This window comes from Sycon ciliatum, chromosome 1 (assembly GCF_964019385.1).
Source record: "Sycon ciliatum chromosome 1, ocSycCili1.1, whole genome shotgun sequence".
Lineage (NCBI taxonomy): Eukaryota > Metazoa > Porifera > Calcarea > Leucosolenida > Sycettidae > Sycon > Sycon ciliatum.
Window position 1 is genome coordinate 44,323,214 of NC_088643.1, and position 12,366 is coordinate 44,335,579.

Sequence of the window (12,366 nt, forward strand, 5' to 3'; positions counted from 1 at the left end):
CGATTGAGTGAATCAAGTTGCACCCTTCGCCAGTTCATCATCCCAGTATTTGTAGGTGCAGGGCTGTGTGGCATTAACTCGCTCGGTCATCAGCCCTGGAGATGTTCTAGATAGGACAACCCGGAACCCAGCAATGGACCAGCATGCATCTATGCTGTTCCCATAGTAATCGTGACACGTGACTCAAAACGTTGTGTCGCGTCCGAGGAAGATGAACATGTCGCACTCAAAACAAATGCAAGGAAGGCCTTTCGTCTCAAAAGTTGCTGTTCTCCTGGCGGCTTGCCTCTTGCCTTCACGAATTCTACTTTCCTCGTTGTTGAGTACCCCTGGAAAAAGGAACTGGCAAGCGAATCCTTTTGGTCGCATTGAAAATTGAAAATGCACAAGAGGATTGACGAAGCAATTTGTGTTCGCACTTTCAGCAGAGCAGTAGCTGCTGCTGCGATGAAGTTTTTCCTTTCGCCATTGGTTTCAGGCAGCAGAAGGGTCTGGTTGAAAGAGATGGCGATACGTCCATGACCACCACGCCCAAAGGAGCACGTCCTGGGTTGATATCCAAGAAAGACCGTCCAAGGCCCAGTTTTAGCCAAGAGCTGTTGTATCCAAGAAATCAAAAAACGCCAACAGCAAGCTATGGCCAAATAATATCTTCCAGGTAGTAATTTACGGGCCTTGCGCCTGCTGCCTCGTCTTCCTCCTCTGCATGGCCAGGTTTGAGGCGAAATGAACGCATGGGCCGGGGCACGAAGAAACATTCCAAAGACAAACATTCAAAATCAGAACCAATAATTATTGTTTTCAGAGAAGCGCCGCGTGGCTACGAGAAACCCTACATAAAATCCCCAAACGAAAACGGCCATTCGGTCGGGAATTCGATGGCGAATCGAATATATACTACCTCAATCCCCGCCGATTTCCGATATTCTCCGCCTTCTCCCTCGAACTTGACCGATTCGGAAAGAAATCCATCGCCATTACGATCGTGCATCCTCCACATACATTCAGAAATGCTTGCACAGCACTTCTTTTCATTGCGTGTGCGCGACCGACGCTTCCATGACAACCCTGGGACAGGTGACCAATCAGAGTGCGTTGTCCTAGATTGGACATCTCCCAGACTGGTCATGCTGTGACAAAAAGTAGGGATTTCAGGCGGTTTTTTGTTGTCAACAGTGCATACTGCAATTATGGCTCAAATGAAAGATATGGATGTGATTATCAACCAGCCAAAAAATCAGAGCAATCGGCCAAGGGAAACCAGAGTTATGATCATTTGAATACGGGTGGGTACCCTTCATCGGCAAGTATACAGTTAGGATGGGAAGCACGGCACAAAACGGGTTTCAAGAAGGCCATAGCAACACCCTAGCAACAGCCCAAAGTACTCCAAATCGCACCAAACTTGGACAGCATGATTAGTGGAGCCCACCGGTATAAAATCACTGAATATTTTTTTGAATTTTTAAAAACTGAACAGAAATAACAACAATGGCGTCCATAGCAACGACCTTAGCAACAGGCTTAGAATCTATGAAACTGCTGCTCATTGTATCAAAATTCACCTGTTGGATAAATGTACATACTGATATGGCATAGCATACATGTACGCGTGCGCGCACACACACACACACACACACACACACACACACACACACACACACACACACACACATACTACTACTATAGCATGACTGCCCCATAGGGCCACGTCACTCCCTTGTGACAGGGAGCCAGAGTCAGGGTAAGAGAGTCCATGCTGGCGAGCCACATGCCGGTTGACATCTCGTTTTAGCCGAGAACGTTTAAAGCAACCAGAGGAGAGGAGGAGAGTCAATGCTAAAGGCCGATGTGTCAGGTTCGGGGCGTGGAACACACAACAGATTTCTGCAGTTTCCCTTTTTCTTGCTAATTCTTCTTCCAGATCAATGATTTTCTTTGACAGGCTTTCAACAGAATTTTTTTCAAATTTACTGGCATTTTCTTTTTGAATGTCACACGATTCAGTACCGACATTATGTGCTGGGATGACATCCAGTTCAGGCAGAACGAACGGCTGACAAAGCAGTTCGCTGATGGCGTCCTCGGCTTTGTCCTTCAGCAGCTTCTTCCGTCGGTATCTCACCCGCTTGACTTTCGTCCCAACTGCTTTCGCGTTCACTTTGTCTATTTCCTTGCCATCCACTGCTGACAACAGCAAAATCAGCGACTGCCAATTTATTTGCGTGTTTGTAGTCCACGACAGAAGTTCAAGGACGAGGCTGTTCGTCAGCTGGCCAGGACTATCCACTGCTACCCGCCCTGATGGCGAGTCAAGACGGAGCGCATTGCAACTGTTTACGCGTCAGAGACAGCTTCTTGCACAGAGGGCCAATCCAAGACTCGTCTTTCTCGCACGCCATGGCGTTCTACTAAATTTCGCGAACAACCGCGACTCGTCAGCAAGATACAAGGAACTGATCTAAACTAAATCGAGGGTGCAGAATCCGATTATCGATGTTGCGAGTGTGTGCAATGCTTGCATCATATCGAAAATCGACTTTGAAATCATTGAAAGACGCACGAATCCAGTCTTTTTTACGCCATTTCACCGAGATTGGTACCAAATGAAAGCTCAAAACCTCTACTCTCATGTAAACCCGTTCGATTTTGTCTCCAAGCGTCACTGCATCATCCAGTGACAGTTGAACGCCTCCGCAAAAATTGTGCCATGCGCAGATCCCCAAATCAATGCAGCTGCATGAAGGCTCTTTCGGGCCAAAAAGTCACGTGACTGAAATCCCTACAAAAAGGCTTGGAAGTGTCAACGTTATTGCGTAGCCAGCCTGGATTCAAGACAATGCTAACGTTTGGGTCCACCTGGATCCATTCTTGCCATTCTTTGAGGACTCATACATGTTTTTTTAAGCAGTTTTCTTCACAGTTGGGCGGCATATCCGTGAGAAATGACTATCCTGAACCACAAGCATGCTTACCTTGGCACAGGAGAGGAGTCATTGGCACACTGCTGATCAGTGGGGTTGAACAATAGAGGATGTTTGCACAGGCACTGCGCCTCAACAGTGGCACCTGATAGCGACACTGCACCACTGGCTAGAGTGCTGATATTGCTGACTGACATTGGAAATGTAAACAAGAGGACATCTTGCAAGCTGGAAATGATTGCCACTGCACTTCCACCCATTCCAAATTGCGTGTCGGCAATCAGAGGAAAGTAGTATGATGCATTTGTTAGTGTTCCCGAGTCCGAGTCCTGCAGTTTGTTTCCCACATACAGTGACACAAGTGATGTGGCTGAATCATGTACGACGGCCACAAACACCCAGCCATCGTTTAGCTGCGTTGCATTGAGCTGTGTGCTGAGGGCTACATACTGGCTTGGATCATCATCGGCTGAGAACATGTACTGCAAGCTAGCTATGTCGGGTGTGTTCGCAGGTGCTGCTCCAATGCGTAGGTCACTTGTGACAGGCGATGTGGATTGCCAAACAGTATCACCACTGCATGCACAAAGGCAAGAAAATTAACAAGAAGCACTTTTAAAGGTAGTAAGATAATTCCGTGCAGGTAAGTAGCATCATTTCAATAACACATCCAATGTCTGTTCACTGCGCCGGGCTACTTTTTGCCATCACAGAGTATGTGCAGAATCACTAGTCACCAACCGCCACAGAGGCATCGTTTGCACAGTCACGACACCAGCCAGTACAGAGGTTGGCTACACAATCGTTCCCCATGAAGAGTACATGATTGTACATGTAGTTGCAGGCAGACTTTGCGTGTACAGTGTGATTGCACTTTCGCCACTGTACCTATGGGATATACCATACATGTTATGCGTTGTATGACTTACTCTGGAGTAACTGAGCTGTTCAAATGTATCCAGGCGGTGACGGTGAACCCATCGGTAAAATCTGCAGTGCCCAGTGGGATTGTGGAGGTGATTTCTGCACTGTCGATCCCCACTGAGGGTAGTAGTGATCCTGGCCGACGACTGACTTGTAAAGCACTTTCCTGAACAATCCAGGGAACACAGAGCACACCGCAGTAAGGGTAGGTATGAGTCAAGGCCAAGGAACTGGCCTGTATTTTCTCTCCTGAAATATACAGTTACCATGGTTTCCAGAGTGTAAGACACACCCAGATTTTTTGTCACGAAATATTGACATCTACTCCATTTACCACCATTAACTTGACCATCGTAGTAATAGGGGATTCACACACACACGGGTAAAACCACGGTTATGGGAAAGTTGTTATGGAAACTATGGTACTAGGGGAAAGGAAGAACCTCTCGGGAAAAATTGGCAAAGCCGTGGCCGTGGGCCTCAGGACGTTTGTCAAGGGAAAAATCCCATGGCGATAAGACGCGCATGCGTAGATCTTGTCTTTGGCAAGAACTCTGAACCCCAGTTGTACGAGTGCATCGCAACCTGCATTTTCAGACAGTGGCCATCGGAAAATCGTGCATGGCGAATGCAAGATACAGTATAGAATGTACTACAAAAATGCAGAACAGATTATTTTTTTAATTGCCCAGCCACAAGTTCATGGCCAAACATGCGGCCAAGGGAAAACTGACCGGCACGGGTGTGAACGGCCCCACTCCGTTGACCGAAGGTCTAAACTTTTACCTTGTCCCGTGACCTCAGGTTTCCCCGTGAGTGTGAATCCCCTATTAGCCACACCAATATTTTTTGGGATGAATGATTGGTGTCTAAAGTGCCGGCTTACACTCCGAAAAATACGGTAATTGTACCACTGAACCCGTCTAAACATGTCGGTAAGTACATGTAGATGTCGTGTTGGTGGAACACAAACTAGCACACGAAGCACAGAAGCCACTGGAAATTCCAATGAGGCCATTTGCACCACTACACTTCATGATCACGTTGGTGATATGAGCAGCAACAAACAAGCCCTTATAATCTAGCTTTCGAAGTACAGCAAAACCTGGTGTAAGCGATCTCTGTGTTTAGCGACCACCTGCTCTTGACGACCGTCTTTCCATGCACCGACAGTTCTACATAGACACTGTGGGACCTGGTTTTAAAGACCACCTGGCTTTAACGACTGCTTTTGCTTGCACCGTGGGGTGGCACCGTGGGGCGTGGGGTGGTCGCTTAAATCAGGTTTACTGTAGTTTCATCATGCAGTTGGCACCACTCGCTCTGTTAGGTGCCATTTAGTCACTGCTTTGACCGCCTAAAAGCTAGATAAGGACGGGTTCACTACTGCACATATCACCAAGGTACCGGTTTTCAAGTGTGATGGTGCAACAGGTCTTCCAGGAACTTCCTGTGACTTCTGTGCTTTTGAGGCCTGGCACGAGGAAAACATGGATGTGGCAAATGGGTTTTTGGCCTTTGGCCTCTGGTTGGAGGATCTGATCTATCCTCCCCCGCCGTTTAGGAGCCGCATCTGACGCTTGATCATTTCGCGGTGGCACTGATCCCACTGAAGCGGAATGGGCAGTTCTTGGTCCGTCCTGTACGCGAACTCATGCAATTTTATTCTGTGCTCAGGTTGCTCATCTGCCACTAAGTCAAGGCATGTATCACAGGTGACCAGCATAAACCCTGGCTGGCACCGTCAAACTTCACTACACACTAACACTGTAGCAGTACAGCTGGTCCAGGCAGACATTGATGTTGCATTGCCTTTGCTCTTTCTGCAGATAGAACTGGGTGCATGCAGCTATGCCTATTTTTAGCAATCTATTCCAGTGGAAGTGGATCAGCAGTGGCAACCATCTGCAGTGCCTTGACCACTGTGAATACACACTGCTGGCCAAGCACTGAGTGTGCTGCTCTGCCACAGAGATAGGAAGTAATCACGGACACGTCCTTCCTGAAACCGCCGAGCGTGCCATGCCGCGCAGTGCATACAGTCACAAACAGACACTGAACCACGCTGCTCCTCTACGAAGTATTAGCTCCTCACGGAGGAGAGCAGATTTATACACACTGACTGTATGACTTTTACTACTTTTTTGTCCCTCAACTCGAGTACTACTACTACTAGTACTACTAGTACACTAGGAGTAGTATAGTCTGTCAGTGCACGGAAACCACATTACTGCTCAGCCTCGGGACACACGTGTCCTGCATATTCTGATTTCAGCGAATGCTTGGCTACTACTAACTTATAGCACCGGTCTATCGCAAAATGAATTACCGTTGATCCGAGTCCCGAGAGTTGCAGCAAATCCAGATACTCGGCTCCCCCAAGACACTGTTGCCGGCATACAGCTTCTCCGCACAAACCATCCGGATTGGTGGCATTGCCAGTGCCGCACGTACTGCTAGCTGTAATGCTCTGGCTAAAGTCCACTTGTTCGTATGTTTGTGCCAGTCCCAGCGGCAAGAAGAAACAACACAAAACAGCGAGCAACACGACTGCTGCCTCGCCGGAGCACCGTGTGAGAACACTGCGCCATGTCGGGCGGGCTGATACGTCCCGGTTGCCGAGCAACCCAAGCGGCGGCAGCATCGGTAGACTGCACTCTGCAGGCTGGCAAACCTCAGCCTAGCCAAGTCCTGAGCGCGAGCGTGCCTTGAAATAGAACATGTGAACCTCCCCGCTATTCCGATAACTACCTCACCTAAAAACAGATTCTCGCAAACCACTCTTCTCTGACCTTATAAAGGCTATCAAAGACACGTCTCCACCTCTGGAAGAAATGCAGTGCTAGCGAGGAAACTATTCTGTTGTCGGCAGAATTACTTTTACAGCCAATGAGAACTGAAAAACGCGCAAACAACAGAGAAGGAAAAGATTTTTGGAAATCAGTGCTGTTTCACTTGCCCCCTCCTACAAATATTGACCGCACAATGGGCAAGTTATCGACCTGACAGTCTAGAAGGCTCTCAGTCATTGTATGCTTCACCTACCCTGCCCGTGGCCATAGCCTAGGCATAGGGCAGAGGCAGTCGTCATTCTTCCACTTGGCGGATTGACGCTTGACACATGGATACATGGGCATAGTGTAGACCAGGTAGACTAGAGTCGACTCTAGCGGGCAGTCACTCAGTCAGTGAATTATGTGTGCAGTGGACAATCGGGTGAGTAGTAGATCTACGCTGTAGTGTAGGTCTACAAGTACAAGTCATACATGACTACTGACCCTGTGACTCAGTGTGAGAGTCTGTGTGGAATCTACTGGTAGTCTACCCAGGCAGTGGTCATTGTCATTGGTGGTATGCGCAGATCTACGACTGGACGAGACGACTGACACCATACTCCATAGACACTGACTCTTCATTTCTTACTTACCTGTGACTGTGTTGGCTGCACTGATATGTTGTAGGGATTGCATGCTAGATCTACTGAGTCTGTAGTGTAGTCCTGCCTTCGTGGTGGGCACGACCTATCCGCGACGGCACGAGGGATGGGCCTAATGACGTAGATATGACACATGTCATGACTTGCGTGGATACTACTACAGTACTAGCATGAACTGTCTGTACACTGTACGGTATTTGAATTTTGAAGTGTTGATTTTATCACTGCATTACGCTTCCACTTCCAATGATAATTTATGAAAGTACAATGTAGCGGCAATGGTGATTTAAAAATGTGCAGGCCGCAGAACCTTCACGTACACACGTGGAAAACAAACAAAAAGCCCAATCGTGATAAGTTACATCAACTATGATGTACAAGTACATGCAGTTGCTACTCTGAGACTTAGGGTTGCAATCTAATCCGGAAAGCAGTTTGTGTCTTCAAGCATGCAGGTACATGTAAACTCGTACATGTAGATCTACCTGAGAGGAATCAAAAGCGTTTCTGCTGTAACTCTGAGTTTCACGGTTTTAACCGATCATTTTTTTTACAATGATCACAGCTCACAGGCAAAGACAAGAAATTGCATAGTACATAGTGGGAGCATAGTGATGGTGAGGCTTTTTGCCCTCAGCCGACCTGAGGTCTCGACGTCATGGGGACATAAAACGCACAAAAAAAAGAAGAAAAATGAAAAGAGTGACACTGAGGTACATGATCCGAAATGTTAGGAGGAGAGACAGTACATTAGAAGGAGGGGAATGATAAGACAGACAGTGCTAGGAGGAGAAGGAGAGAAAAGAAGAACAGACGTTATTGGGAATAGTATGTGGAGCGGAATTTGGAAGTCATCATCAGACAGCGCTGCCGTGAAACGCAGAGTTACAGCAGAAACGCTTTTGATTCCTTTCAAGTGTGTGTACTAGGCTCTTCACCTTGGTGTATGGAGCACTGTCACGAGCAACCACAACTCCCTCCGAGTTTGTAAACTCATGCATGTAGCTAGATTTAGTACCAACATGAGAGGAAAGAAGGAACACTTCGGGCAGCCGCACCTTTGGCTGTTCTGTGTTCCTTTCACCTGGAGAGTTCAGTGTTCAGAAAGCAGCTCAGGATATACAATGCCATGTAGAGTGAGCTAAGATCATACCGGGATTTCCTACTTCTAACGCTACTGCTGCAGTCTGTATCCTCAGTGCAGGTTGCTGGCAGTCACTGCTTCACAAGGATGAGCAGTGGACCCAGGGCTGCACAATTAGCTGGCTACGTGCAGATTCCACATGTGCAAACACTAAACATCATTGTGATACGGAAACACATTGCCACTAGCTACTTGGCAATGCATAAATGCAAGTTACTCAACACACTAATTCACACAGTCTGACGAAGAGAAGAACATGTGACCATTACACATGTACATGTAGTCATGTGTAGCAGTACACATCTTCCACGATTTTGTGAATACCGGTAATCTCACTAGGCCACTGTGAGCCACTCCGAGTCATGATCACTGAAGGACACTAACAATGGTAACTTTCTGGGTGTGAGCCGCGACATGTTTGCCCCAGTTTTGGGCACAGCATAATCGTGCATAATCGTGTGGCCAGGGCTGCAACGTACCTGCCACGATCTGTGCACAATATGCAACGTCACTGCTACTACTGTTAATGTTACTGCGTATCACAGCCTCCTCCGGCTCGTTCGCATCCACGCAGTCTTTGACATTGCTAGCCTTGATCGGCTGTGACTCATAGATGAACAGAAAGCGGTACCGATAGAAATGTGGTACGTGCTTGTAGCCTTGACACTTCAGCACGGGGGCTGTCAGTTGACGTGTGAAATCCTACCCTTCGACTCTTGACATTCAGCTCATATTTGGCAAACTGTCAATTCACCGCGGCTAGAGGGTCGAGACTCGAGACCCACCACGAGCTACGGTCGGTGCGCATCGTACGAAGTTACGTAGAGTCGTGGCTGAGCGATAATCAGTTATCTACATGTACATGCAGCAGAGTACAGTCATGTACGTGTACGTAGTAGATCTACACCATGAAGCATTGGCGCATGGCGCAGATGAAAATTCGAAAGAGAACCTCCCTAGAAACCTTCACGTAGCGACCTGTGACAAGATTACATAAACCACAGAGGACGAAACAGTTCTGTCCGCAGATTGAGCATAAACAGTTTATGTATTCTTGCTGGTGATGTACATGTACCCATGGCCGCCGGTAACGTAACGTCGTTATACAGGTACTACGGTGGATCATGGATGAGAATGAGATTGCGTCAATCATAATGATCATGAGCATACACTGGTTGATACCAATACTGGCAATAGCAAGAATACGAGAAGCCCTACATGTACATGTACAATACTCAATAGAGGGAATTCCCAGATTGCCTAGATTGTTCAACACCACAACTGGGATGGAGCAATACCACAAGGATGGAGCAATAGCACAATGATGGAGCAATAGCACAACGGCAGAAGAGAACAGAGACAACCGGCTAGATCATGCACATAGCAAAGCTAAGGCAATCCTCAGACAACTGAGTCAGTTGTCTGAGGATTGGCTTTGATACGTGCATGAAACGCAGCGTTACAACAATGATCTAGCCGGTTGCCTTTGTTCTCTTCTGCCTTTGTGTACAAAGTCATGTAGAATAATGATGTACATGTACCATTGTGTACGGTTGTGTACGGTGAGCCTCTTTGCAGTATTGCCAAGTACATGTACACTGTAAATCAGCCCCACGTGATGTGCTCTTGCTCTTACTGATCAACAGTATTATTAGAACAAGTGATACCGCGATTGTACCACAGTACAAAAATAAATGATAATAATATAAAATTAATGGTTATGACTTTACTGTTGGCGATACAGTACTGATAGCACCAGCTTTTGCAATGTCCTGCCTCAATAGACTCCATATGCCCTCATTCATCATTGATACATGGTTAATGGTTGTGACTTGTCGACCTTTTTCATTATCGTGTTTCATTCAGAGTTGTGTGGTTTTAAATGCGTGTTGAGCGTTTCCCGTGAAAGAGGCGCCTGTGACTTGTGATACCAAGAGTACATAAAAAATACTCTTGCCGTCTTGTTGATACATGCACTGTAGTACTGTGATAGGAGGAGGATTAGGTGCTCAGCAGCAGTGATGACGCCCACGATTACTGGTATCTGCCTTGCCACTCACGTCACATGCTGTCACGTGTCTGCAGACATCTGCCAGACTGTACTTTACTGTCCATGTCAATTCCAGACGTTGCGGTATGGAGTGCGTGCAGTATCCTTGTGCACTGCATGCAGGCAGGGGACTACTATAATAGGAGTAAGGTCAGTTAGGGGTGCTGTCGGTTCCTTGTGAAGAGAAGAGGGTGACCTGTTGCACTAATCGCAATGCTGCAATGACAAGTAGTACCAAGAGTGCCATGCATAAAGCAAGCACTGTGGACTCTTTGTATTGCCAGCAACAAGAGTATTCACGTACCTGTACATGATGTACAACCCGCTTGCATACAGTAACGGTCTACAGCAGTGCATGATTCAGGTCAGATGCCCTGGTGTCCGCCTGTGGCCACAAAGTTATTTGCAGTCACTACAATGCAGAGCATCCGTACACAGTGCAATTGCTCTTACCCAACCCATCACAGTTGAATAGACGTCACGCAGATCAGCAAAGGAGGAGTTACAGGTAACGGTTAAATCCTCAGGGCGCAATTTCTGTTCAACTAATACTTGGCGGGGATGTCCTCGTCGAAGGGTATCGCTGCCCCGTTGACATGTACAATTGTACTTTGTTGTTTACTCTGGAGATAGACTACATCACTGCTGCAAGCAGATGCACGCTCACAATCCAGTGCGTTCCCAACGGGATTGGCTAGGACGTCACCAGAAGAACAGAAGAACAGAAGAACAGTAGCCAGGTACTGTCGTTACTGTCGTGACGGTGGAGTGTAGACCAGCCTTGCTCGATGTAATGCGAACAGTGCTTACATGTACTTCAGTATATCCTTTATTGCTGAACCCACAAATTGTGATACAGATTGTAAAGAACCGTTCAAGGTACATGTAAAAGAAAAAGCCATTAATGAAAAAAGAAGAAAAGGTTATTGTACCATCATACCATGCCAGCCGGCACAGAACAAAAAAAGATTAATTGCAAGGAAAGACCATTCTCAAACGGAGAAGTTCGGAATTCCAGTCAGAGAATATCTATGCTGTGAGTAACGAGCGTTTAGAGCAATACGGAAATTGACAGAGGACTGAACGCAGCTAATGTTTCCTGGAAGTTTGTTCCATTCCACAGACAATTTCCAGAGAGGGGATTTCAGGAAATGGGCGCAAGAACACGGTAAAACTATAGAGGAGGGGTGACGACAACTAAGAGATACATTGAATTTGAAATGGATTAATAAAGACGGAAACTGGTAAATGACATGAAGAAAATATAGCAAGGACAGAATCTGACGATGCCACTTCAGGGATGACGAATCACAAGTCAGCCATACCCATATGAGCTGTTGCGTTCGCAAAAAGATAAGCGTCTCTTGTGCCGGCCGCCAGCATTGGCAACACAGTACAGTGCAGTACAAGTCTGCTGACCGATAGCTTCTCGAAGAGAGAATGCGTGACGACAGTGAACTGGAATGTTACCCTACACATTGGAATTTTACTGCAACCTTTACGGGACGGAGAGATGACCTTTGCCAGACCAGCAGTTCCTTTCTGTAGCTGCATGGTGTCAATGCCCACTGGTCTGTAAACAATCATGAACTATCATAATCTCATTCTATCCGGCCATATTTATATTGTTTCTGCTGGCTTTTTACCTCCAATGTTTCTTCACATTCTGCATCACAATTAAATCATGAACCATCTTTGCACACTGTAGATCGAAATACGAGTATTTGCGACGCGTGCGTGCAACCTCTGTGCATGGGTGTACGTGTATTCCCAAGTGACGGGTGAGGTGGCACATTTCTCCATGGGCATGCTAGAGCAATTCTGCAACCAGTGAGTTCTCTGCACCCACTAGCGTGTCAGGGTCAGGGTACGTGTTAGCGCTCTGCGA

At 47.0% G+C, this 12,366-nt stretch overlaps 1 protein-coding gene across 1 annotated transcript in view; it reads right to left on the reverse strand.

Annotated features, from left to right (window-relative positions):
• Positions 1 to 6,821, reverse strand: part of LOC135827864 (mucin-3A-like) — a 24,513-nt gene extending 17,692 nt beyond the window's left edge. The window contains exons 1-3 of the mRNA XM_065340301.1: positions 6,178 to 6,821; positions 3,854 to 4,014; positions 2,976 to 3,500 (exon numbers count right to left, since the gene is read on the reverse strand). Coding sequence (XP_065196373.1) covers positions 2,976 to 3,500; positions 3,854 to 4,014; positions 6,178 to 6,492 — 1,001 coding nt within the window. The 5' untranslated portion in view covers positions 6,493 to 6,821. The remainder of the gene's footprint in view (positions 1 to 2,975; positions 3,501 to 3,853; positions 4,015 to 6,177) is intronic.
• Positions 6,822 to 12,366: the final 5,545 nt, after the last annotated feature.